At 39.3% G+C, this 23626-nt stretch overlaps 1 protein-coding gene and 1 pseudogene across 1 annotated transcript in view; both read right to left on the bottom strand.

The window, feature by feature from the left end:
- sppl3 (signal peptide peptidase 3) overlaps positions 1-1188 on the bottom strand; it is a 38694-nt gene extending 37506 nt beyond the window's left edge. Inside the window, exon 1 of the mRNA XM_006788794.3 lies at positions 637-1188. Coding sequence (XP_006788857.1) covers positions 637-662 — 26 coding nt within the window. The 5' untranslated portion in view covers positions 663-1188. The remainder of the gene's footprint in view (positions 1-636) is intronic.
- A 12925-nt stretch (positions 1189-14113) lies between these two features.
- On the bottom strand, positions 14114-14798 carry LOC148102171 (uncharacterized; annotated as a pseudogene).
- Between the last annotated feature and the right edge of the window lie 8828 nt (positions 14799-23626).

Raw genomic sequence — 23626 nt, 5'->3', positions numbered from 1 at the left:
GCCATCTGTGACCGCCTATCGCTTGTCACTGTATGGAAAAACTGCATTTTTGTGACATGACACCGATGCTAGCTTAGCTACAGCCGAACCTTTGTTATTGTGTGAGCAGTAGGTCGACGACGAATGCCAGCTAGCGCTAATTTGTTGGCACGGACAACAAACTAAGCCTTTTAACACTGTCATGAAATGCTGCGTTTATTGTGCACAACTGGGTTTACCAACAAAGCCAGCCGTACTCCAAAAAGCGAAGGAAAATTCGCAAAATGACCACCCCATTGTGCTTTAGCTATCAGCAGGGCAGCTAACTCGTTAGCATTTCCTTACAACAGCCACCATTGGATTTAACCGATGCTGGACAATGTTAGCACGGCATCAGCTGGGGCTGCTCGTTAGCTACGGCTAGCCAAAGTTAGCAGTTTAGCAAAAAAAAAATCAAGCTGATGGAAAAATATCTGGATGAGTGACCTTTTGCTCTGAAGACATTTATAAATGCATGTGAAAGTGTCGATGTGAAGAGACAAAGGTTTCTGTATACTGACAGAAATACGGTTCGTTGGTTTAATGACCTATTGCAATCTGGTTTAGCAATAGCAACAGCGGCTACCAGTCGGTAGCGCAATGCCTGTACGCACTCACCAGGATGAGTAGCCTTGCTCCGCCATATCGCCAAAAACAGTGGGTTCCGCGACTGTGGCTAACACAGATTCAGGTCCCAGTGACAACCCGTCGGGACCCGGGAGATGTTTTCTTGCGTTTCTTTCACAATTCGACGTCTTAGCGGTTACTTTTTGGTGACAACATGGTGATACATCCCGGCAGCAGCTAGTAAGAACTAGCTGAATATCTTGCGGTTAAAACGAGAGTGATGGTTTGCTATCGTTAGGTGGACTAGACAAAGCACCCCGAGAAAAAAAAGACACAGCTGTTATTTTCGGTGGTTTCGCTAGTGTCCTGCTGTCACTCCAACCGAGAAGGCTCGGTCTCCAACGATGCTACACCCACAGTAAATCCATATTCAGCTCGCTGTATGCAGACTAAATTCGGATATTCCTCAAGTCTGCACCTCTAGCTGTTATGGAAGACGTTCAGCTTTGTTTTCTATGGCGAGTCCACGGGAGCGCGCAAAATCGCCCTACTGAAGAGGTTTACAAATAGGACGTGCACAGAAACGCTTTCATGCATCGAAAACGTTTGTAATGGTTTCCCCTCCCGGCAGCACTGCAGCCTATCATATACACAGCGATTGTGAATGGCAACGAGTTGTTGCAATTAATTGCTGAATTATGTGACATACAAAATACGGAAAAAACGGGCCGTGCATGAATATTTAACCAATTTACTTTAGTATTATGACAAAAAATAAAAATGTAAATTAAATTAAAAATAAAAAAACTTTTTTTCAGAGCAAATTAAATTGAATACGTGTGTATAATTATAAAAATATATATATATTTTTAAGATTTTTAAAAATATTATTTTGCATAATGCGACTCCTTTTATTTTTTTATTTTTTTTAAAAAAAAGGGACCAAAAGCCAATAAAAGAAATGTCGTGCGGTTATCAAGTTGTCAGAACAATATGTTGACTGGAAATGTGAATCACCCCATAGATGCCCTTTATCAAAATATAAATAAAAGAGTGTGCAACATAGCAATATTTACTGAAATAATCAAGTCAAATTTATATAAAAATATATTGGGCCTAGTTCTTTGTTTTTTTCCCTCAATGTTTATGTTTTAATTGATGATGATTACGTAAATAAATCCATTTGTTGTGTCGCCCCCTCTGGCTCCTCGATGTAATAACCATAGTAGGGCATTCACTGTCGTTCCCCTTTTAGTGGTAAAAACATAAACTCCATATGAAGATTGGAATTTTGCAGGTGAAATAAAGGTCAACGTGTATTGGGCTTGACCAAGTTACAAGATCTCTGCTCAAACACTGTGACGTTATCCATGGGCGGACTTATCCGTAGCTTAATTTATAGTTCTGTGGCCAACGCCATTTCCTGCAATTATATCTGTGCTTCTGTGTCGATGGCAACATGTAGTTACACTTCTAGGGAGGTAAATGTCCAGTTACCACATAGGGTTTGCAATTACAATGTAACTACAGCACAGACTTAACACAAAAGTATAAATCCACTGTGAGTAAGCAAACAATGGAAGCATATGTTTGGTTGATGCTTGCCTGCACCACTGGAGCACTGAAAGAAAAGTTAAGACTGGCTCAGCTTTAATTTCTAAATGTTTTATGTCAGTCATGCAGCGGTAAATGTCGGGTGCCATTGTGTAACTTCATATTGCTGCCTTCTATTGTCCTTTCCTAGTAGTGATACCACAGCCCACCCACTAATAGATTATTGATTCCCTCTGTGAATATGGAATGGAGATTTTATGGGAACAAAAACACTGCAATACCCAACTGGTCTAATGCCCAAGTGGCACCCAAAGACCACAAAATTATTATTATCAGTCCTGTTAAATGTATGGCTCTAGTGATGGCATTGTCTGTCGGTCTCTTACTTTGGTCCAGGCTTTATAATTGTACAGACTGCCACAAAGTCTTGTGTAAAGGATGAACACTGGGTTTTTTCTTTAACCCGTGGCTGTTATTTTTTTGTGATTTGCAGTTATTGTATAAATTTCTTTGTTTTTGTGCAGATTTTTGTGAATTTCTGGAATTTCGTTTCTGTACCTGATTTCTCCTGTAGCCAGGTTTTGCAACAGTTTATTTTTCTCATCACTCACAATTGCAGTGACACATCTAGAGACTGTTTGTCCTTTTAAAGAAGCCTTATCAGTACACAACACATCTAAAAGATCAATGTATCATTAAAGCCAGGGTTTGTTGCTTTGAGAATGACACAAATGCTTTGTAAGAGTTTCTCACAGTCAATACGCCAATCTGATAAAGATGCATTTTTGAGCAAAGGTGCACAAAAGAATGCAAATTTTACCTTTTATCCTCTGGATAGCATATATTAGTAAACTGAATGACAATCTGCCCTTTAGACTTTGAAGTCCTCAAGTGGATATTTTGGCCAGACGGTGGTAAGAGAGGAAAGGTCAGAGGGGGGTCACCAAAACCATTAAGGACTCAGTTCCCAGGAGGACCATCAAAGGCCACACAAAATGTACTGATGAGATGGGGTCTTAAAGGACAGATGTCCAAAATAGAACTGGCGTATTCTTTAGGTATCATGGGTCTGGTCAGGAAATTTGATGGTAATCTGCTCAGTAGATTTCTTGTGCTACGGTGGAAATGTTGGTTTGATGGGGATGAAAGAAGAATTAGGCAATGACTCAATATATTTGACATATCTCGTTGACATTATCTTTTTTTTTTAGATACACTGTCACGAGCAGTCGTGCTGAAAAGTCCTGGCATTAGGCAGGGTCATGGCAGGGGTCTGATATTCACTAGGAATTTTCCATAGCTATACTTTGGATGATCAAACTGTATTCAGATGAGTGCATGGAAACAAAACTACATTATATTATAATAATAAGCACATAAGCAAGGTGTTGACCTTATCTAACAAGACAAGACACATGAACGTGTAATTCACCAGATTTAATATAAGAGAATGATGGGTTGATGAAAGAAAAGAAAGGGGAATGGCTCATGACCCAGATCATAAAGCAATCTGTCAGACATGTTGTTGGTTCAGTAACAGAGTGAGCATCTACAGCTGCCAATAAAACTGGCACACTGACATTAATTTCATTGATGATTTTACTGCTGACAGAAGTGTTGCGACAACAATGCCAAGCACGCAGCGAAGAATATCTTTCCAGAACAGCCCTTTCCATTTTGACGATGGGAAGGGAGGAAGGTTAACCAGACTGAGAGATAGGGAAAGAAAAAGCAGCAGAAGTACTCATAAATTGTAACCATAAGTGCTACAGAGAGCTCACAGACCTGTCTGAATTTTCCTGGCATGCAGACAAAGAGGAAAATGAGCTGATTCCTGGAGCAATTTTGGATAAAACTACCTGTCTGACCTGCTGGGAAACAGCAGTGACCTCTTTGTCTTTGTGGGTCCTTGTTTCACGTTAATGTTTCTCATCTTCTAAACTTCTTGGGCATTAAAACCCTAACAAATACACACTTACTCTTCTCATACAAATTGCTGGAAACATTCACTGACACTCTGAAGGTCATACACAGTGTTCCCCTCATTTGAATACATTCACGCATGCAGATGTACATATTGTCTACCGAAAGCTTGAAATTTCCTTGTCTTTGACTTTATCACTAAGAATTTCCATTGGGATTTGATTTTTGTTCATTTCTAAGTGAGCAACTTTCATGTTTGACTAGATTTTTTTTCTATATTTTCATTTGTCTACCATTCAGTTTGACTTAAACAGTATTTATTTGAAGTAAACCAAATCTGTGTGTGGCTTGTTCATTTTTAGTAGTGTGTCTTGGAAAGCTAAGTTGTTGTTATCAGAATTTTTTCCTATGTGATGAGGAAGTTGAGGATTGTGGTTATGCCAATGTCGACACTTAAAAAAATAAATTTTGAATATTAGGTATAAACATACGATGTGAAGTGGCTGAATCCTAACACCTTACAACAACATAGGCTGAAAGAAGCTGCCGAGAACGCTTGAGAGAGTATGACCTTCTGCTCATGTGTGTATAGTTTATGCATGACTGCAGACAGCTTTTAAACAAAGCACTGCAGATGATAATTTTGTTTGAGCTTCATGCAGATCAGTATAATTACTTCTGAACCTCTAAACTATGCCTTAAAAGTCTCCTATTTAGTTCTTGCATATTTGTAACACCCACATTCAAGCTGTCAAAATACATAGTTTTGACTGTACATATATTCATCAGAGGAAAATAAGATGCTTGAAAAAAGAAGAAGGGAGGTTCTTCCTTACAAATACCATGAGGGGTCATAAATGGGGCAGTGGGATTCCCTCTTGCCAATGAGTGCTGGGATTACCAAAGTCCATAAAGAGCTTCTTTTCTTACAGATTATGTACAATCTGTTCTCAGCACATAGACACATAGTCACAGAATCAGCATAAAAAAAACCAGCTGAAATTCTAGGGCATAATCGACCAGCCTACATTCAACTGCCTCGTGAAATAAAACACGAGATTACCTCAGTCTTTCGTGAGTTTAGCCTTTCATTTCTTAGAAACCACTTGCTGGTTTAGTTTGAGAGGATTTTTTTTTTTTTAGACACCAGCTGGAGTGGTTTCGCTTTCAGATCGGGAATGACAGAGGCAAGAAGGAACTATGAGCTAACCTTGTAACACACAGCCTTTCAGCGAATTAATGTTAAGTGATATTAAATAACCTTTGCAACCCCAAGCACAATAGTTACAGTAACTTTAGATATGTCAGAACTCTTAAATTATGTATTTTGGCGCCCGTAACCATGGCGTGCTTATTTACTGAGACAGACGTCAAACAGATCTTGCTTTGTGTAGTGCTTGTGATAAAAATCTCTGTGTTCCTTGAAATTAGGAGCTGTAGTCAAAAGCTTCCTGGAACAAAAGGGTTGCTATTAGTGACAAAATACCAAGAAAGTTCCAATAATTATAACAATTTCTAAGAATTACCTGGAAAGTTATTGTTAAATAATGGGCAGGTCCAGGTGCGGGGGCAATGAGAACTGAGATCTGATTGGTCCCTGAAGTGCCCCGTCCTGTCGTTACTTATTTCAGCATTTTATTGGTCGGACCCACGGTGCTGCATTGATGTCATGTGGGAATTGCAGGTTACTGATGTGAAGATCCCGTGTTTACAACTTCAAAGAACTTTATTTGTAAATGGTGAAACTGGTAATTACCTTTGGGACTTAAACGTAGCACGAGATTGCACCGGCTCACGAGAGGAGCAGCTGCGCTCAACCCAAAGCTTCATGGTAATTTACCTTTCTGCGGTTTAGCTGGTGCTGTCACTGAACACGCAGTAGGATTGCTGAGCATTAGGTTTAACACTGTTGTTGCATAAACAGTTAAACTTTTAGACACTATGGGCGTGTACCAACAAGAATTGGGACTTAACAGGTACCACAAGGTTTGACTGTTTGACTGTGGGGTTCTCAGTTTAATTAATGTGGTTCACATTTTACATCACACCGTAGATTGCCATGGTAACTTTTCCTGCAGGTCTAATCTGCTCGGGATCAGGTTATGCTCAAGATGGGAGGAATGTACAATGTCAACCCCCACTAACTGATTAATTCCCCGTATATTAGTGTCACTATTCCTAGAGGGTCCCAGGAACTGGTTGTGTGAGGATGTGGTACAGGCTAGTTTTTGTCTTTGCTTTCTCCTGTTGGTTGCACTTTCAAAACAGTTGTATTGTTTTATAATCCTTAATATGGAGATGTGGGGGGTTTTTTTTGCTTGTTTTTTTTTTTTTTTTTAGTTTTTTTTGGAAATAATTTTCATACTCTCTGATTATTTAACACCTCCAGGTCTGCAGCTGAAAGAACAAGGTCGTGAGTTTAGCACATTAAACAGCATAGACTGCTAACTTAATTAAAAACAGAATTTGGAGTCCCAGTCTCAGCTGTGTTACTTAGAGGTCTGTCAGCTTACAGTGAAGTCTCACTGACCACAGTGCTTAAAGTGCACACATTAATACAGTGCCTTTTAATAATACAGTGCCAGTGTACATCACTTATCGTAGAATACACACTCACACCCGCTGCTTCTTGTCTGCAGTAGCTGTGCTGTTTTTTAACCTATATGCTTTTTATGCTTTTTGTATTCTTCTAAAATTATACTTTGAGCTGCTACTTTGAAATAAATATCATTCTGCTGCTAATAAACCTCTTTTATATTAACATGCTCACATCTAGATTGAAAAACCTCAGGCTGACTTATCAAGTTCATACTGTTTGCCTGATTACCGATGTTAGAGTATAAATGAAGCCATTTAAGGTAAAAACATCCTGGCTATGTAGAACTCCCGGCTGCCTCGGAGCAGCTCCAGTCACTTTTCACCATGCAAGAAATCTTCTAGATTCATAACAAGAGATAGCTAAATAGCTGTATTTCATGAGACATCAAACAATGAGTGAGCAAATATCATGAAAATGCACTCTTCTTATTTTTTGTTAATTACAAGGGTCAAACAAAGGGATTATTATCAGCATGAACATCTGGTCAAAATGCAAAGAACACATCCATCAATGACTACTCCAGTATTATGGGTTTATTATAGGTAGTTTAAACAAAGGGAACATACGCACAACACGCTGAGCTCTGACAGAGACACAATAACTCAGCCGCCGCCCCATGTGGTGGTGAAGGGAGTGCCTTTTTTGAATTATGTGTGCCGGATGAGCTCAATTAAGAAATAAAGAAACACAAGAGCGAAGCTATAAGAAAAATAAGGACAGGAAGTGAGGTAAAGGTGGGGAGGCATGGATAGGAAAAGGCTAAATAGAGAAGTTTATTACACTCCCATTTTTTAGAGAGAAAAATGTTTAAAGAAACCGTAATTGGAAGTATCTTCAGGGAGGGCTGACAGCCTATAGGCCTGATAGAAATTTGATAAACTGTTCCTGCAAATGATTTGCTAGTATTTGCCCATGTTGCCAGTGTCGCTGACCAAAGAGATCAGAGCCAGGATAAGACACTAAGGCAGGGGTGGGCAATCTCAGTTCACGAGGGCCGGTGTCCCTGCAGGTTTTAGATGTGTCCTCGAACCATCACAGCTGATTTAAATGGCTAAATTAGCTCCTCAACATGTCCTGAAGTTCTCCAGAGGCCTGGTAATGAACTAATCATGTGATTCAGGTGTGTTGACCTGAAGTGAGATCTAAAACCTGCAGGGACACCTGCCCTCGTGGACTGAGATTGCCCACCCCTGCACTAAGGCAAGTGACTCACACTTCCTTTAGGACTGGATCCAGAATGTTAAAGTTGCCCATTTGTGTACGGGGAGTTTCTTATTCTGCTCTTGGGTTAACTGGAAGATTTTTACTGCTAGGAATGGAGAGATTTGGTGGTGATTTCCAAGTGTTGAAACTTAAATGACTAGCAGATTTATTACTCTATAGCACTTTCCAATCCTAGAGTACACTGAATATGTGGCTAAGCTAACCCCTAAAGTGGATCACAGCACTAAAGAAGCCTAATACACTTCTCCTCTAACCCATAATGATGGTAAAGATGACACAAGAGACAAATCCTTGTCAAATCTTATCAGCCCAAACAGATGAACCAGTGGCCCACCACACCTATCAAATGGGTCCTCCAAAGTTCAATCCACTGAACCTGGCAATGATGAATCACCTCCACCCATCCATTTTCTGCCACTTCTCTGGGGTTAAGTTGCGGGGGCAGCAGTCAGCAGAGAAGCCCAGATCTCCCTCAGCCCAGACACCTTCTCCAACTCCTATTGAGCTGAGACATTCCCAAGCCATCCGAGAAATATATCTTCTCCAGCGAGTCCTGGGTCTGCACCGCAGCGTTCTCCTGGTAGGACATACCCAGAATAGATATTATATCCATAAAAACTATGAACAGAATCAGTGATAAAGGGCAACCCTGGCGGATTCCAATACCCACCGAAAACAAGTCTGACCTATTGCCGGCAAGATGAACCAAACTCTTGTTACGTTTATACAAGGATAGAATGACCCATAATACCTTCTGAAAGTCCACAAAGCACTTGTAAACCCCTTAGCCAAACTCCCACACACCCTCAAGTAACCCCGGGAGGATAGAGAGCTGGTCCACTGTTCCACAGCTATGACGAAAACTGCATTGTTCCTCATGAATCCGAGGTAGCTGGAGCACATCCTGGGTCCCACCTTCTTAAAGATAGGAACCACCACCCCAGCCTGCCAATCCAGAGACGCTGCTGCAGACCTCCGTGCAATGTTGGAGAGATGTGTCAGCCAGGACAGCTCTAAAACACCCAGGAACTTAGAGCAAATCTTATCCCCAGGGGCCCTGCCAGTGTGCAGTTGTTTAACCATGTCAGTGATCAGTGGTTTAACAAAAAAGGTTTTAGCTGCTCTTTAAAATAATCCAGTGGGATTTACTCTAGGTCCTTGGTGCCACAGGTTGAAAGGCTCTGTCGTCCCAGAGTCTGTAATCTCATACGTGGAGCAACCAAAAATTTCTGAGCATCACAAAGAGTGAGCAGCAGTCTGTTTAACCTCCTAAGACCCAAAATCTTTTATGGCATGGATTTTTAAACTTCTCTTTGCTATTTGGGCTGATTGGGACCTGATGAATGTAAAGACAAAGTTTTACCTGACTTTTGTTTCTGAGAAAAATCAGAATCGGCTTTCTGAGAAAAATCAGTATTATCAATCAAAAAAGATTGATTGATAATACTTTATTCATCCCGAGGGAAATTGGGTTAAGGCTGCCAGCTGTGCCAGTGCCATCTATGAGGACATTAGTTTTAAATTTTGTGGATATCAGGCCCTTGTAGATCAAAACTTTGTGTTTTGGTCTAGACAACCCAAACTGATGTCCACGTATGTGGACGCCAGGTTCTTGGAGGTTAATAAGAAGATAAATAGTTTTGTCTGTTTATACTCCTTATGCGATTACAAGAATTTAAAAATCAATTCTAAAATAAATTGTGAGCCAATAAAGAGTATATAATAGGGTCGAGGTGAGCCGAGTTACTAGAACTTATTGTTAATAGTTTGGAAGGGCATTTTGTGTATTATGCAGGTGAGAGACAGATGATTCATCTAAGCCAGAAAACAGGGCTTTGCAATTTAATTGTGATCACAAAACAATGATTTTTTTCCCAGTCCAGTCAAAGAGACCAATTGCAATTGTTGCAATTTCAAAATGTTCATTAAATGAAAGACAGAGATGTGAAATGGTTTTTATATGTGAGGAATCTGATAATGCATAAAGATTATGAACATTGCACAGTTGAACAAAAGGAAGTGAGCGTTTTACTGCTGTTAAGGATATAGTTCATGTGGAGATACAATCATGGCCTCAGGCTTAGGGATGGGTATCGAAAACTGGTTCTTGTTGAGAACCGGTTCCCACTGTTTTAATTCCTTGGAATTGTTTGCCATTTTTGCAAACGATTCCCTTATCGATTCCAGTCGCCCCGAATGACGTCACCACGTTGCGGAGCGTCATTCACCTGGCAGGAAACACGGTGGCTCAAACGCTCAAAAGTTTGATTATACTTTACGAGAACGGATGACAACAGGGCAACTTGCAATACTTGAAAAGTAGATATTTAATTTAAGGAAACACTACAAATATGCAAAAGCATTTGCTCACAAAACACGCGATAACCTTAAATGAATGTCGTGTTTTTAATTCCACTCTGGACTGGTGAATCTCAACCCAGCAGCAGCGGTAACGTCCTCTCCCGTTAATGCGGCAGGTGAATAATCAACTAACAGTGCATATTATGTTAGCGCGATCTGCCTTATTACCAAACCTGCCATTACTGTGCATTTAGGTGACCATGATGAGAGAGACAGACAGAGTCTGGCTCAGATGCTGGCAGTTCTCGCTGCAGTCTACCGTTAGCGTCTCCTTTCAGGCCAGGATAGACGAATGTCACCGAGCAGTGACTAAGTTTGTGGTCAAAGGCTTGAACCCATTTGCCACAGCAGATGCCCCGATTTTCGGTAAGTGAATGTGTTTAATTGTAGGCAGGGACATTACAGGATATTCTTGTGTAATTGCTACAGAAGAATATTTATTTTATAATTTTACATTTACAATTTTTTTTCCTGGGGACCCTGTGACACCCCATTGAAGAGCCGTAGGCTGTGGATCTCTTAAGATCTCACTGTTGGGATTGTAAGGCTATGTTACTCCTAAATTTCTATCTTGTTCAAAGAGAAGATATAAAACGTATAAAAAAATAAATAAAAATAAAAGTTCTAAGCTAATCGACCTTAGTGTTCTCCTTTTTTAAAAAGAATCGATAAGAGAATCGATAAAGAATCGAATTGTTAAACAGAATCGAAAATGGAATCGGAATCGTGAAAATCTTATCAATACCCATCCCTACTCAGGCTTGTTAAAATTTAAAGGTAATTGTTGGAGAACCAGTCACTAATCTAGGATAAACAATCAACTAGGGTTCACAACAGTCTGCAGACAAGATTGCTTTGATTGGATCAACAGATAAGAGACAGTTTATGCAGCAGTGGCACATTTTTTACGTGAGTATATATACAAATATTTGTGTTAAAAACTTTCCCCAGTAAAAGTTAAAAAACTGATTTAACTTCTTTACTCACCTAAACGTGACAAAGTGCAGGCTCTGAAATGCACTCCAAGTAAGAAAGTAGCTCTTTGAAGCTCTTTGAAGATAGCTACCCACTATTTTTGCATAAAGCTAAATAAACCTTGTGTTATATTACTATAATAATGAAATAATATTAACACTTGAAAATTGAAAGAACTTGAAAAACCTTTTTTTTAGTTTGCCTCCATGCTTACAAAGAAAAGTGAGAACAGTTGGGGCTTAAAGTGGGATTTGGCAGATCGAAAAGAATCACAACATAATAATTTATACTGAGAGCTCATGTGAACTGTGCTGCTGCTGCTGATTTGAGGTTTATTGCTCTTTGTGGATTTACCTGATTTCCATTCCCTACATTGACAGTATGCCGTTTATACTAACTTTATAATAGACCATATAACGTTGGTATAAAGGTTGAATTCAGCAAATGAATCCAAGCATCATCAGCTTAAATAAAAATTAATCTTTACACTTGATGTAACCTAACTCAGACTCAGGCTTCATGCAACCTTTAAGCAATATAAAATTTGCTTTTGCAGGATGTTTCACAAAGTGAAAAAAACAAACAAACCCATAACTTCATATCATTTAAAAAGCCAATAACTGATTTAAATAATTATGACATTACATGGACGCTTTACATTTTCAGTTTATCAAGCATACCTTTAAAGATAACCTCTCTTCTTCCTCTCCTGGCCCATCTTTTTTTAAATCTTTCTCCATTTTTGAGTGAAGTTATGTCTCATTCTGGGAAATTAAGGAGCAGCTGCTGCACCTTTAGCTAGCAGACTGACAAACTGCACACACTTTGTGTTTACTGATTTTTGTTGAGCTGATCACCCAACATTGCTCCTTTTATGCTCACTTCTCATTTGTAGCACTAGCTAGATACCAAAGTACTGCACTACAGCTTATGGACATTTGCACCAAAAGCGCTTCCTGATTGTTCTGACCCAATTATAGATCCCTGATTATAGAACTATAAATGCTATGAAAGTATGTGTTGTTGATAAGCCTCTGTCATGGATACACCAATAGTACTGCATTATTGTTCCCTCCATTTAGGCTCAAATTAGTTTGATGTTTCAAAGCGTGCGGCAATCTGAAATAAAAGCTTCACTCAAATGTGTTAAACCTAAAGTAACAAGCCTATTTTGAAAGTGTGAGGAGTAGAAAGTAAAGATAGTTGTGCAAAAAGGAAGGAAGTGAAAGTAACAAGTTGTCAGAAAAATACATACTCAAGTAAAGTACCGTAACAAAGTATTTATACTTTGTCTCTTCACACCTTTCTGGAGTTGTGAGGGGGGAGCTTGCTGGCCTTGCAAGGGGAGTGGCATAATGGTAACTGCCATCTTGAACCTCTAAGGCTTCTGTTGTGGGTCCTGGTTGGATTTGATAGTTTTTTTTAACTGCACACTGGTACTTTGTCAAGTTTATAAAACCTTTCAACACTCCCATGCAGCACTGGACGGTTATGTGACGGGAGATCTGTGATGGGGCCTTGGAGTATCCATCATGGGTTTTGACTGTGACAGAGACGCATAAGACTTAAGATAATGCATCTGACTGGAGCAATAGGAGTAATAAGGTGGGTATAGTCAAAGTCTATGAGAAGCAGTAGAAAGGCCTTAATAGATGACAATGTGATGCTTTGAAGATGCTTTTACTTTCTATGAAGAGACAATACAAGATATGTGAGGTCTGAAAGTGCTAGTTAGTGCCTGCAGTTAAAGCATTCATGGTGAAAACCTTATCTAGGTGTAGGACAGGAGCAATCAGGAATCTTAAAGAACCTTGAATGGTTTCAACTTCTTGGTAAATAGAAAAGAGTGACAACTTTCAGCTTTCCAATTTAGGTGGACATACTACAAGAACAGTACATGTTTCAAGGGTTCTTTTGCTATTATGCAGAAACATTTCACAACTTTGAGAAGTATGCTGTCACAGTCACTTTATGTATCAAAATACAATATCTGCACTATAAAGCTAGCAACATTGTTAGATCTCTGATTTACCTCTCACAGGACTTGTAGGTGTTCTCTGAAGCAGCCTGGTGAGTCCTAGTACTTTTTATCTTTTCATACATCAGTGAACCCGGGACATTTGCTAATGTGTTGTTCAGAGAAGTTGCTCTTTTTTTGTACACATTGCAAAAGGCTCTGAAGGCTGCACTAAAACACAAAGTTTATTTGCTCTATGTAGAATTGTTTTAGGGGGAAGTATGGAGTTATGAGATGATGATGATGATGATGAGATAGCCTTTATTTGTCAGTTGCAGGTCTTTTGCCCACAACCGAGATGACAGACCTTGCTGACCGTACATACAATACACAAACATCACATTGGGGAGACAGGTCAGGCTAGGTAGCGAGGAAAAAAACATCGAAATATGTAACACAAAAGGATAATACAGGAATGCACAGATATCAACACACCATAGCACAATAAACACAGACAAGCAACATGGGAAAGTGTTCCAGTGTGTACATCTGATCTGGGACCGCTGCAATCTTCGACTGCCCCTCCAACTGACCCGATGTCCATATCAGAGGGGAGGTAAGCGTTGGAGGTGGCATTGGATCCGGGGTAGGGAGGGTGATGCGTCAGTGAGTACTTATCAGTATCAGTATATGTATGTGTGTGCGTGTCCATAGTTCAGCTGAGACAGTGTCCTTCGCCCTGCCAGGCTAAGTAAACAGTCTTCCAGCCAACCCAGGTGGCCTTGCATGGAATGGGAAGGAACAGACTAAACAGTCGTTATCAGGGTGTTTTGTTCAGCTCCGGCCTTGAGCCCACAGATGGCGCCAAAGGGGTAGCCGGATTATGATGGTAATTTTTCTTTTGCAACAACTCACGAGAATTTCAAAGCTGTTCTTTAACACTCCGACACTGGTCTCTCAATCTCCCGTTGGAGAACCGCAAGCTTCCCTATGATGGTATCAAACTTACTGGTGTTGTCATTCTTTTGCTCAGAGAGCCGATTCTGAAACCTCACGACTGCAGTTAGCTGCTCCACGATGTAATCCAACTTTCGCTCAAAGGTGATATTCTGAGCAGGCCTCTCCTTGATGTAACCCAATATACGCTCAGAGGTGTTATTCTGAGTATTCATGGCAGCTGTAAGCATCTCCAAGATCTTAACCATGCTGCTTTCAATGAGCCCGTTCTGAGAAGTTCCGCCTTGTCCCATCGTTTCAATCCCAGCGGGCAGCCTTGGGGGGATTTGAACAGCCGGTTCCGCTTTCTTAATTCTCCGATAAGCCAGGGCCAAGCCAGCTCTGATCAGCAAGAACCCTGTTACCATGGTTCCGAATAGGTATATATCTTCAGCGTCCTCGATCGACAGTCCCGCCAGGCACACGACCCTCCATTTCTGCCACCCGTCCATCGTGTATCCAGCAGGGAAAGTCCCTTCAGGGCACTCGGGCTCTCCTGAGCCCAGACTTCACGTTGAGAAAAGGGTGTCAATAGCATTCAGAGACCAGTTGATCAAATCCATAATTCTCTTTAGGTTTTAGAAACAGACTGTGAGCGAGTGTTCCAGGGAAAGTAATACAAAAAAACCAAAAAAAAAAAAACAAGACTAGACAAGAACATACGAACTAAGCAGGGAAGATAAGGGAGAAGAGAGGAGAAAAGTGCGTCCGCCTCCTCTGAGAGCCAAAAGGACACGTAGTAACGTAGTAACAAAGATGGTATAAATCTCTTTTCTTGATTGATACAGTTTCCAACGTCGTTTCCAATGACGTCGTTACCTATAGAGATGCTGTTTAAAGTGACTAGTGCATTCTGCAGGCAGCTTTTCAACGAGAAGAACAACAGCCATAGCGTAGTTCTGGATGTCCTTGATCACCCTTAGTGCCAAGAAGAAGAGGTTGTACACAACAACGAAAAGTTATTAAGAGCATTGCCTTCACCTACTCTGATAAAGAATGGAGAGATAAAAGGAGATAAAGAATATCTGCCTTTAACAGTTTGAATTATGGGTATAAGCAATAGAAAAGGCAAGGGCTAGTCACTTAGCTTTATATTTAAAGTGCTGTCTCATTAGGGTCAAGTAAGTTACTTAGTGCCATCTGCAATATCCCGCACTGCATTTCATCTTTAGTAAAGTGTGGTGAATGAAGGGCGCTCAAGCTGGTATGCACGTGCTCTACTGCACGTGGTCGTAGTACTGGCTGCCTTTGCAAGGCATGAGATGTAGATGATTATGGCCTTAAAGTAGAACACTGCCTCTGCCCAGAGGAAATGGAAATAAGAGGCTGAGTGGAGCCTGCAACTAGAGAATTTGAAAGCTGATCACAACAACTCAGTAGGGGACCCTGTAATAGTGATGCAAGAAAACTAGAAGGTATCTCATCATCTTGTGCAGCAAGGATTGGTATAGTAAACTAGCTGAAGCATTGAGAACTGACAAATCATTGTAACTGGGACATGGCAGAGGAAACAGATGTAGGGTGATGGCTAACCTGCGGCGGACAAGAACTTGACCGAAAGGTTGGTGCTTTAATTACCGGGTACTGATCAGGTTGCCTTTGTATTTGGGAAACTGCTGGTTATTTACATACAGAGGGTTTGATATCTCCAGATCCAGATTTGGATATCTGAAGAACCATTGAGAATGGGGAGTGCATGAGTTAATCATAAACCAGCTTCCTTCATTGTCGCTTAAAGTTCCTTCATAAATATAATAATTAGCAAGCAGAAGATCAGGGTCTGGGTCTTGTTGGCTTTGCTAGTCTTGTTTATTATCCTGCAGCCATTGTGTGTCTGTGTCAACATGCTGACATACTGTTTGGCTTCCTGTTTCACATCCAGCACCTTTAGCTCCAGGATACCAAACGTTATCATCTTGCAGGTAAGCAAAGTGTTGACTTTCGTGACCGGAACATCTGAGGGTTTCAGTTGTTCTCTGTGAATGACAGTAACATGACTCCAGCTCAAAGTACCATTTTAATTAGGGGGTTCAAATGAAAGGACTGCTGTAAAGAATACAGATGTCAATGATTCTCCAGTGTTTAAGGTTCATTTTGTTTTTAGAAGGTTAGACATTAACTTGAAGAAAAAGGTATTCAGTAAACTCAAGAGAAGACCAAAATAAGCTCCCCTTCGCCGCTGCACCATGTGAGAGCGTAAGGAAGTGCAGTCGTCTTATGTGTACCAGGTGAGTCAATTAAGGAACGTAGAAAAAACAGGAGCCAATCAGGGATGGGAAAACAAAGACAGGAAGTGAGGTAAGGGGCCTGAGCCATGGACAAGCAAGGAAAGGGGTAAATAAAATATCTTTACTATAGTGATGAAGTTTAACAGCTCTGTTTTTACTCGCTACGAGGGATATCGCCAAGGATGAATAACCTTTGCAACATAAATCCACATTACACTGAATTTAGGCTTATTCAAGGTCCTTACGTGAGACTTGCCTCTACACCAGTGGTTCTTAACCTTGTTGGAGGTACTGAACCCCACCAGTTTCATATGCGCACTCACTGAACCCCTCTTTAGAGAAAAATAAAATATAATTTTTTTTACTGGTGCACAAAATGAGCCATGCATGTCACGGCGGAGGCTCTGCCGAACCCCTGAGACTGACTCACCGAACCCCTAGGGTTCGATCGAACCCAGGTTAAGAACCACTGCTCTACACTAATGTAGTTGAACATTTTTATTGCACTTCAGCCAACATTTAAAAGATTTATGGCACAAAACTTACATTTTGACAGACAAAGTAACACAGCTGACTTGACGCATTAGGAGAAAAAGAGAAACTGTTACTTAAGATAAAGAGGAAAAAGGCATTTTATTTTCTCTCTGTTTCTATAAATAAGAAACTCATCTCTCAGAATCAGCATCTGATAACCTCATCTCCCTGAAACATAAAACACTCTATTTAATAATAATGCATATTACACTGCAGATTTACCCCCGTGAATGTAATCAGACAGTGAAGTCTAGTTAGAGTGTAGGGATTTATTCATGAATACTGTATCTAAAACAATATCATAGTTTTTAGATCAGTTACGTTAATTTATTATAAAAGTATCATGCACAGCACACCCTTTTATGCAGTTACTTTGCAAATTACTTTTTCCCAAGTCACAACAACAAAAAACATTTTCTTTAAAATAATAACATCTTTAAGGTCAACTTAAAAGAAAGGCAGACGTGAAAAGTAAAGGTGAGGTCAGAGGTCAAATATGACATGATATTTGGATCCAAACTATGATGGTATATAAAAAATCCCCATTCACCCATATCATTTGTTAAAAGTTGCCAGAACAAACAAACAAACAAAGACAGCAGAGTTTGAAGGATAGTTTTAAAGAAATGTGACCTTATTTGACCTGGAAGAAGAGGTCAGAGGTCCAAAGTAATCTTTTATTTAAAATTGCCATATATCATGCCCTGTATTCCTATATGTTGTCAATACAAACAGTGGCAGTTTTAAATAGATCTATATTAGCATTACTATGACATTCAGATCAATTTATTAACCTTGAATGAGAGGTCAAAGGTCAATGTGACAGTTGGTTTGAAATCTTTATACCGTGCTCTGTATATGTTGACAGTGTGTACCACATCTATAATAATATAATAATCATAGTTAAGCTAGGTTATAAGGCTTTTTGTCAATTTTTGACCAATACATTTTTATGTTAACTTTGAAGACCTTGGTGGATGTTGGTGGATGTAAGCCCAATTTTAACCCCACGCTACACCCCTACAAAGTTTTATCAGAATTAATTTAAAACATTTTGAACTATCATGTTTTAGACAGAATAACACTGCAATCTTCTTTGTGGAGGCAATACTACTACTAATAATAATAATAAGGAATGTTTAAAAAAAATCAAACACTATGATAATGGGTTAAACCCTGGTACTGTAACCCTGGTACTGGAGTGTTTTGACTTCAGGACCCAGATGCAGATGCAGAGAGAGAGGCGTTGTCAGCTAAATAAAGCTAGACAAAACATGAAACTAAGAAAACAAAGAGGACTGTGAACACTGTGTAACTAAAAGACTATGAAACTCAGTGAAAAAACTATGAGGAAACCATGAACACTGAGTAACTATGAAACACAGTGAAGACAAAAAACGTATGACTGAGCGATAACAGACAATGCGATGCTGAACACAGGAAGACTGAGGACTTAAATACACACATGAGGTGATCAGGGGAAGTGGAGACACATGGGGACACAGCTGACTAGAATCAAACATAATGGCAACACAGGGGAGAGGAAAAAGTAACCACATGAACCCAGAACACACGATTTACTTCAAAATAAAACAAGAAAGTAGACATGGCAACACTAAGCTCACAGACCTAAACACATGATAAATTAGACAAGAATCCAAACATTGAAACCAAGGAAACAATAAATAATGGCTGCCTTTAACCTAAACTAAATAGGAATAACACATGATCACAAAGCTAACATGAGAAGAATACAAAAATAAACTCAGAGCGCTGGGTCAGAGGCCCAGGCTGTGACAGGTACATTGTCAGTTACGTGGCTGTAACACAGTTGGCAGGTTATTCATTTTAGACCCATGTGCTTACATCAAATAATGCTCTTAATGCTCTTAATTAACTGATGTTTAAATAAACTTTCTCTACGATTTTGTAAAAATAATATCTAGAGCAAAGACACATGAACATGTTGATCATACAATTGAAAAGCAAACGTCTCTATGTGCGGACAGTAATAGAGAGAAATATTGAAGATACTGTATTTTAAAGTCCATCCAATGGAGGAACTGAAACCATTTAGTGTTGATTATATCTCTTTGGAGCAAACTGTTGATTTATATAGCACCAAATCACAACAACAGTCACCTCAAGGCACTTTATATTTATGGTAGATCGTACAATAATAGATTCAGAGAAAACCCAACAATCATATGACCCCCTATGAGCAAGCACTTTGGCGACAGTGGGAAGGAAAAACTCCCTTTTAACAGGAAGAAACCTCCGGCAGAACCAGGCTCAGGAAGGGGCGGCCATCTGCTGCAACTGGTTGGGGTGAGATTACACCTTAAAAAGGATTACACAGTTTGACAGGCATAACATTTTTTGAACCATCAAGGTGATTCCCAAAGAGATATTAGCTAAAAACTTAGAAATGGTCTCAGTCAGTTGCGTTCCCTCAGGGCAGGCAAGCCATGCAGTGCTTGTGAAATCTATTTGTTTTCTGACAGGAGATTAGCGTGCAAGACAAGCTGTCACTACTCTGAGATCAGTTATGAGCCGTGCCGCACTGCTGGCACGGTCTCTGCGCACAGAAAATCTGCGTTGCTCACAAAAAATCTAACCTGAATTGAAATTAAAATTAATACTTTAACAATTCTGTTTTGCAGTGTTAGTCAGTGAGTGATTGGCTGGACTATGGGATTAGAACGATGCCACTTTATCCCATAGTCCAGCCAATAATGCGATTCACATTCGTATATACGCAGCTAATCAACGTCGTTGACAGGCTATGACAGCGTCCTTATGTGCCGACACCGGTGTTTTAGCGAGCAAAGCGGCGTGGCTGATGTGGAGTGAAGCCACGTTAATGACAACGTGTACAACCATTGGATGTGAGCATGTGAGCAGGACAGACGAAACAATTGACGGGAAAAGTGTTGACTTTATACCAGTTTTTAAATTGTGTTGATAGACCACGTAAAACCAGAGTTGTGATAAAAATATATGCAATGTTTGGTTTTCTTCCTGAATACTATCGTTGTTTACATTTATTGCAGGAATAAACGGTAAAAATGGCGTTTTATAAGAAAAAAGGCTCGAAAGCCTGTGAGCAAAAACAAACTCCACCCCCCTCTCCCTTTCCTATTCGTCCAAAAAAGTACCATGTCGACCAATCAAAAAATGATATGGCAACGTGGCATATAGTTGTTAAGAAACGGGAGGAAGTTTTAGGAGTGACGGCGGTGTTTTGAGATGTGAGAGATTTGAGACGTTTAGCGCAAATCTCGTGTAGTTAGTGTGTAGTGTAGTCAACAGTTTTGTTGTGTGTGTCAGAACAATGAGGCGACTGCTGAATGTTACAGGAGTGATACATCTCCTGTTGTCAGGCCTGCAGGTATCAGGCTGTTGTTCTCCTTTATCTCATAGTGGACAGAAATTATTTTTTGGAGTGACACAAACAATTTGTGTGGCATCAAATTTGATGCAGAACAGCTGATTGTTCTGTAAATAGTTTGAAATGTTTATTTAAAAATGCCTTGGCTGCAAACTTGTTGTTTGCCAAATTGAGTTACTTTTTTTGAAGAAGTAACTATATAATTAATTGCCCAGCTTTAGTCATTATATACTATATTTTGCAGACAGAGAGCTACAGGACTCTCTCCCAGACCACAGACTCATAATACAAGTCAGAGCTTTTTTTTTAAAAAAAAAAAAAAAGAAAGTTGTGTTTTCAAAATTGGAGTTCAAGTTATTTTTACTTCCAATAGTGTTAACACACTACACAGGTCAATGAATAGATTATTCTTTTTACATTTTCATTGTAAATTGGCTAAATCAGTTAATTAAAAGTAGTCTAACATAAATGTAAATGCTGCAATTTGGTTATTTTAATAAACATGTAACTTGGATGGATTCGATGCTGGCGTGACCACAGTGCACACGTCTGCTGTCGCTCACAGTGGTCCAAGGGATCGCTCAGGGAGTTTGTGTGTTCGCTCAGACACATGAAAAATTAGAGGGAACATTGGTTATGAGCTGCACTGTGGGAACACTAAGCACAGCTCCTAACCACCTCAGCCAACAAGTGTTGTTTAGCACATTAGTAATGAAAGCTTCTGGTCCTGCATGCAGTAACATCCAAGAATAAATCACAAAAATATGAAAACCATTAAATGTTTTTTGAAACAAACATATTTCTTGAACAAAGAAAAGCTCATTAAAGGATGTGCGTCTTAGCTCAAAGATACAGAGCCAAAAGTAACAGATGAATAAGTGATAAAATATCTAAAAAAAAAAAAAAATCTTACTGAAAAAAGTGCTACTCCAAGACATAATCCTGTTATCTTTGAAGTTTCTTAGCCTTTAAAAAACATTTTAAAAAGCTGCCAAGTAGTAATGAAATTTTTTATTTGAAAATAAAGACAACATGTAGAACTGTGTGAGCAAACTGGAACAACACTGCTAGTCTTTTCCCTGACAAATGAGGCATTAAATTAATACAATGCCTTTAACTCATGTTTTCAAATAATCAAATCACAGTTAAGCTTCACTGATATTCAAAGTATGTTGATTAAGTCACAATATCAACTCCAGCTCTGCAGCTTAATTTTTGTCCACACGGTGACAGGTGGACATAAACATATGGATCTATGAGCTGATTATGCAGTCTAACATTTAATTGTGGGATCACAATTGACTAATGTCAGTGGTTACATGGCCTGAACTGATATCCCTGCGTTGGTGTTGTCTGAGCAGTCAGTTAGCATTAGCCAAGAAGTTAGCAGACGAACGCGACCTAAATTTAGCTAATGGCAAATCTAACTGGATAATATATTTATTATATTGTATAAATTACCGTAATAAAGAAAAAACACAAAAAAGTGCTTACCATTTGTTCTAAAAGACAGGTTAATTTATAAAAAAGTCATTTTTCTTTCTCCGCCCCCCTCCACACATTATAAAGCTATGACATCACAACAGTGTGATTGGGTAGCTGCAATTTTGATCCTGGTCCAACATTATTACAATAACAAAGGAAGAACACCAACAGGGGAATAGCAGATACATCGGGCATATGTAGAAATAGCCCAGTGGTGTGTATACACGATGAAGCACTTCAATGTTTACATAAAAAGTTGGTCCCCGTAGCTCCAGACAGAAGATCACAGGTTCAATCCCTGGTTCTTTCAATCCACATGTCAAAGTGTCTGTAGGCAAGATGTCCATCAGTGCATCCACTGGTGCATGAGCGTGTTTGGCCTTGCAGAATTATCCCAAAAGTAAACAGAAAGCACAGGCAGAATGTTTAATTAAAAAAATGAATACTATGTAGGAATCTTAAGTTAATATCTTTTTTAAACAACGGGTAGAATGAGAATAAAATGGGGAGATCTTTTGGGTGATACAGATGGTGGAAGTGGTGTTTGAAAATCATTAAAATACCAGTTTCTCCCTAAAATAATTTTATTTGGTCAGAAGCTTAAGAATAACAGCACTTAATCAAACACCACAAGAAAAATCTTCCAGATATAATGAAATGTGAAAATATGAAACAAGAAGTGCAAATTATGCCTACAAATGACACAAAAATGGGAATTATGTATTTGGTAAAAGTGAACTTTGTTAAAAGAAATTATAAAGTACATAATTACAAATATTGAACCGTTTCCTGTAATTAGCACACATGAGCTCAGAGGTGACACATCTTGTCTAATGTGTGTTTTTATGTCTATTGATAAATATTGCGAAAAATGAAATGAGGACCTTGGGCAAGGTTTAAAAATAGCGGAAAAGTACCAAAATATAGCTGAACCGCTGACTTTTTCACACAATAAATATGATGGATTACATTGTCATAATATGTCTTCACACAGAGAGAAACACACACTACAACAATGATAATAGGCTGCATGTGTGTTTTAATGTTTTTAATTGAAAACATTTGTACCTGATTGAGGTTGCAGGTGAAGTTGCATCTATGACAATGCTTTTGGATATATAATTATGTGGTGAAACAAAAAAGAAGGAGAAGAAACTTTCGGCTGCTCCCTTATTCACCAGGGGTCACCACAGCTGGTACATCCAAACTATATGTTATGTACATGCTTGGCCACTAGGTGTCAGCATTTACAGTAAAACCAAGCTAGATGCCACACCAGAGCGCAACACTTGGAAGATCATGTAAATGCAGGGCTTTCTATTGTTTTCATTGTTTGTTATTTGCTGTTATTATCAGATAAAATTCAGTTTATATAGGCCATGTTTGCTGAATTTACTCTTAATTTTAAGTTTTTAAAGTCCAGTACTGCCAAAAGTGATGTTTTCAAAAGGAGAAAAGGAGGAAAAATGTTTTCCCACTATCATTCTTACTTTATTACAGCAGCAGGTAGTCCCATATCACAGATCAGATGGTGCACATCTTGCGCTCATGCTGGCCCTGCTAAATGCTTCATTTCTCTGGCTGATTTAAAGCACCTGATTATACTTCTGAACTGATTAAACAGAGAGTCTGAGTACACTGTCAGTATTGTTGTACATCTGCAGAGAGCACAAACCTCCAGGTCATGTGGTTGTGAGAAAGGAAATCCTTTATGTACCCTGTCTGTTGGTTTTACAAAGCCTCTGTGATTCATTTTTTTTTTAATGTGATCACTATCTAGCAATGTACGATAACCTCCCCACTTAGAATACCTG

This window comes from Neolamprologus brichardi, chromosome 7, assembly GCF_056152115.1.
Source record: "Neolamprologus brichardi isolate AB-2024 chromosome 7, ASM5615211v1, whole genome shotgun sequence".
NCBI classification, from domain to species: domain Eukaryota; kingdom Metazoa; phylum Chordata; class Actinopteri; order Cichliformes; family Cichlidae; genus Neolamprologus; species Neolamprologus brichardi.
This window is presented reverse-complemented; position numbering and strand designations above follow the sequence as displayed.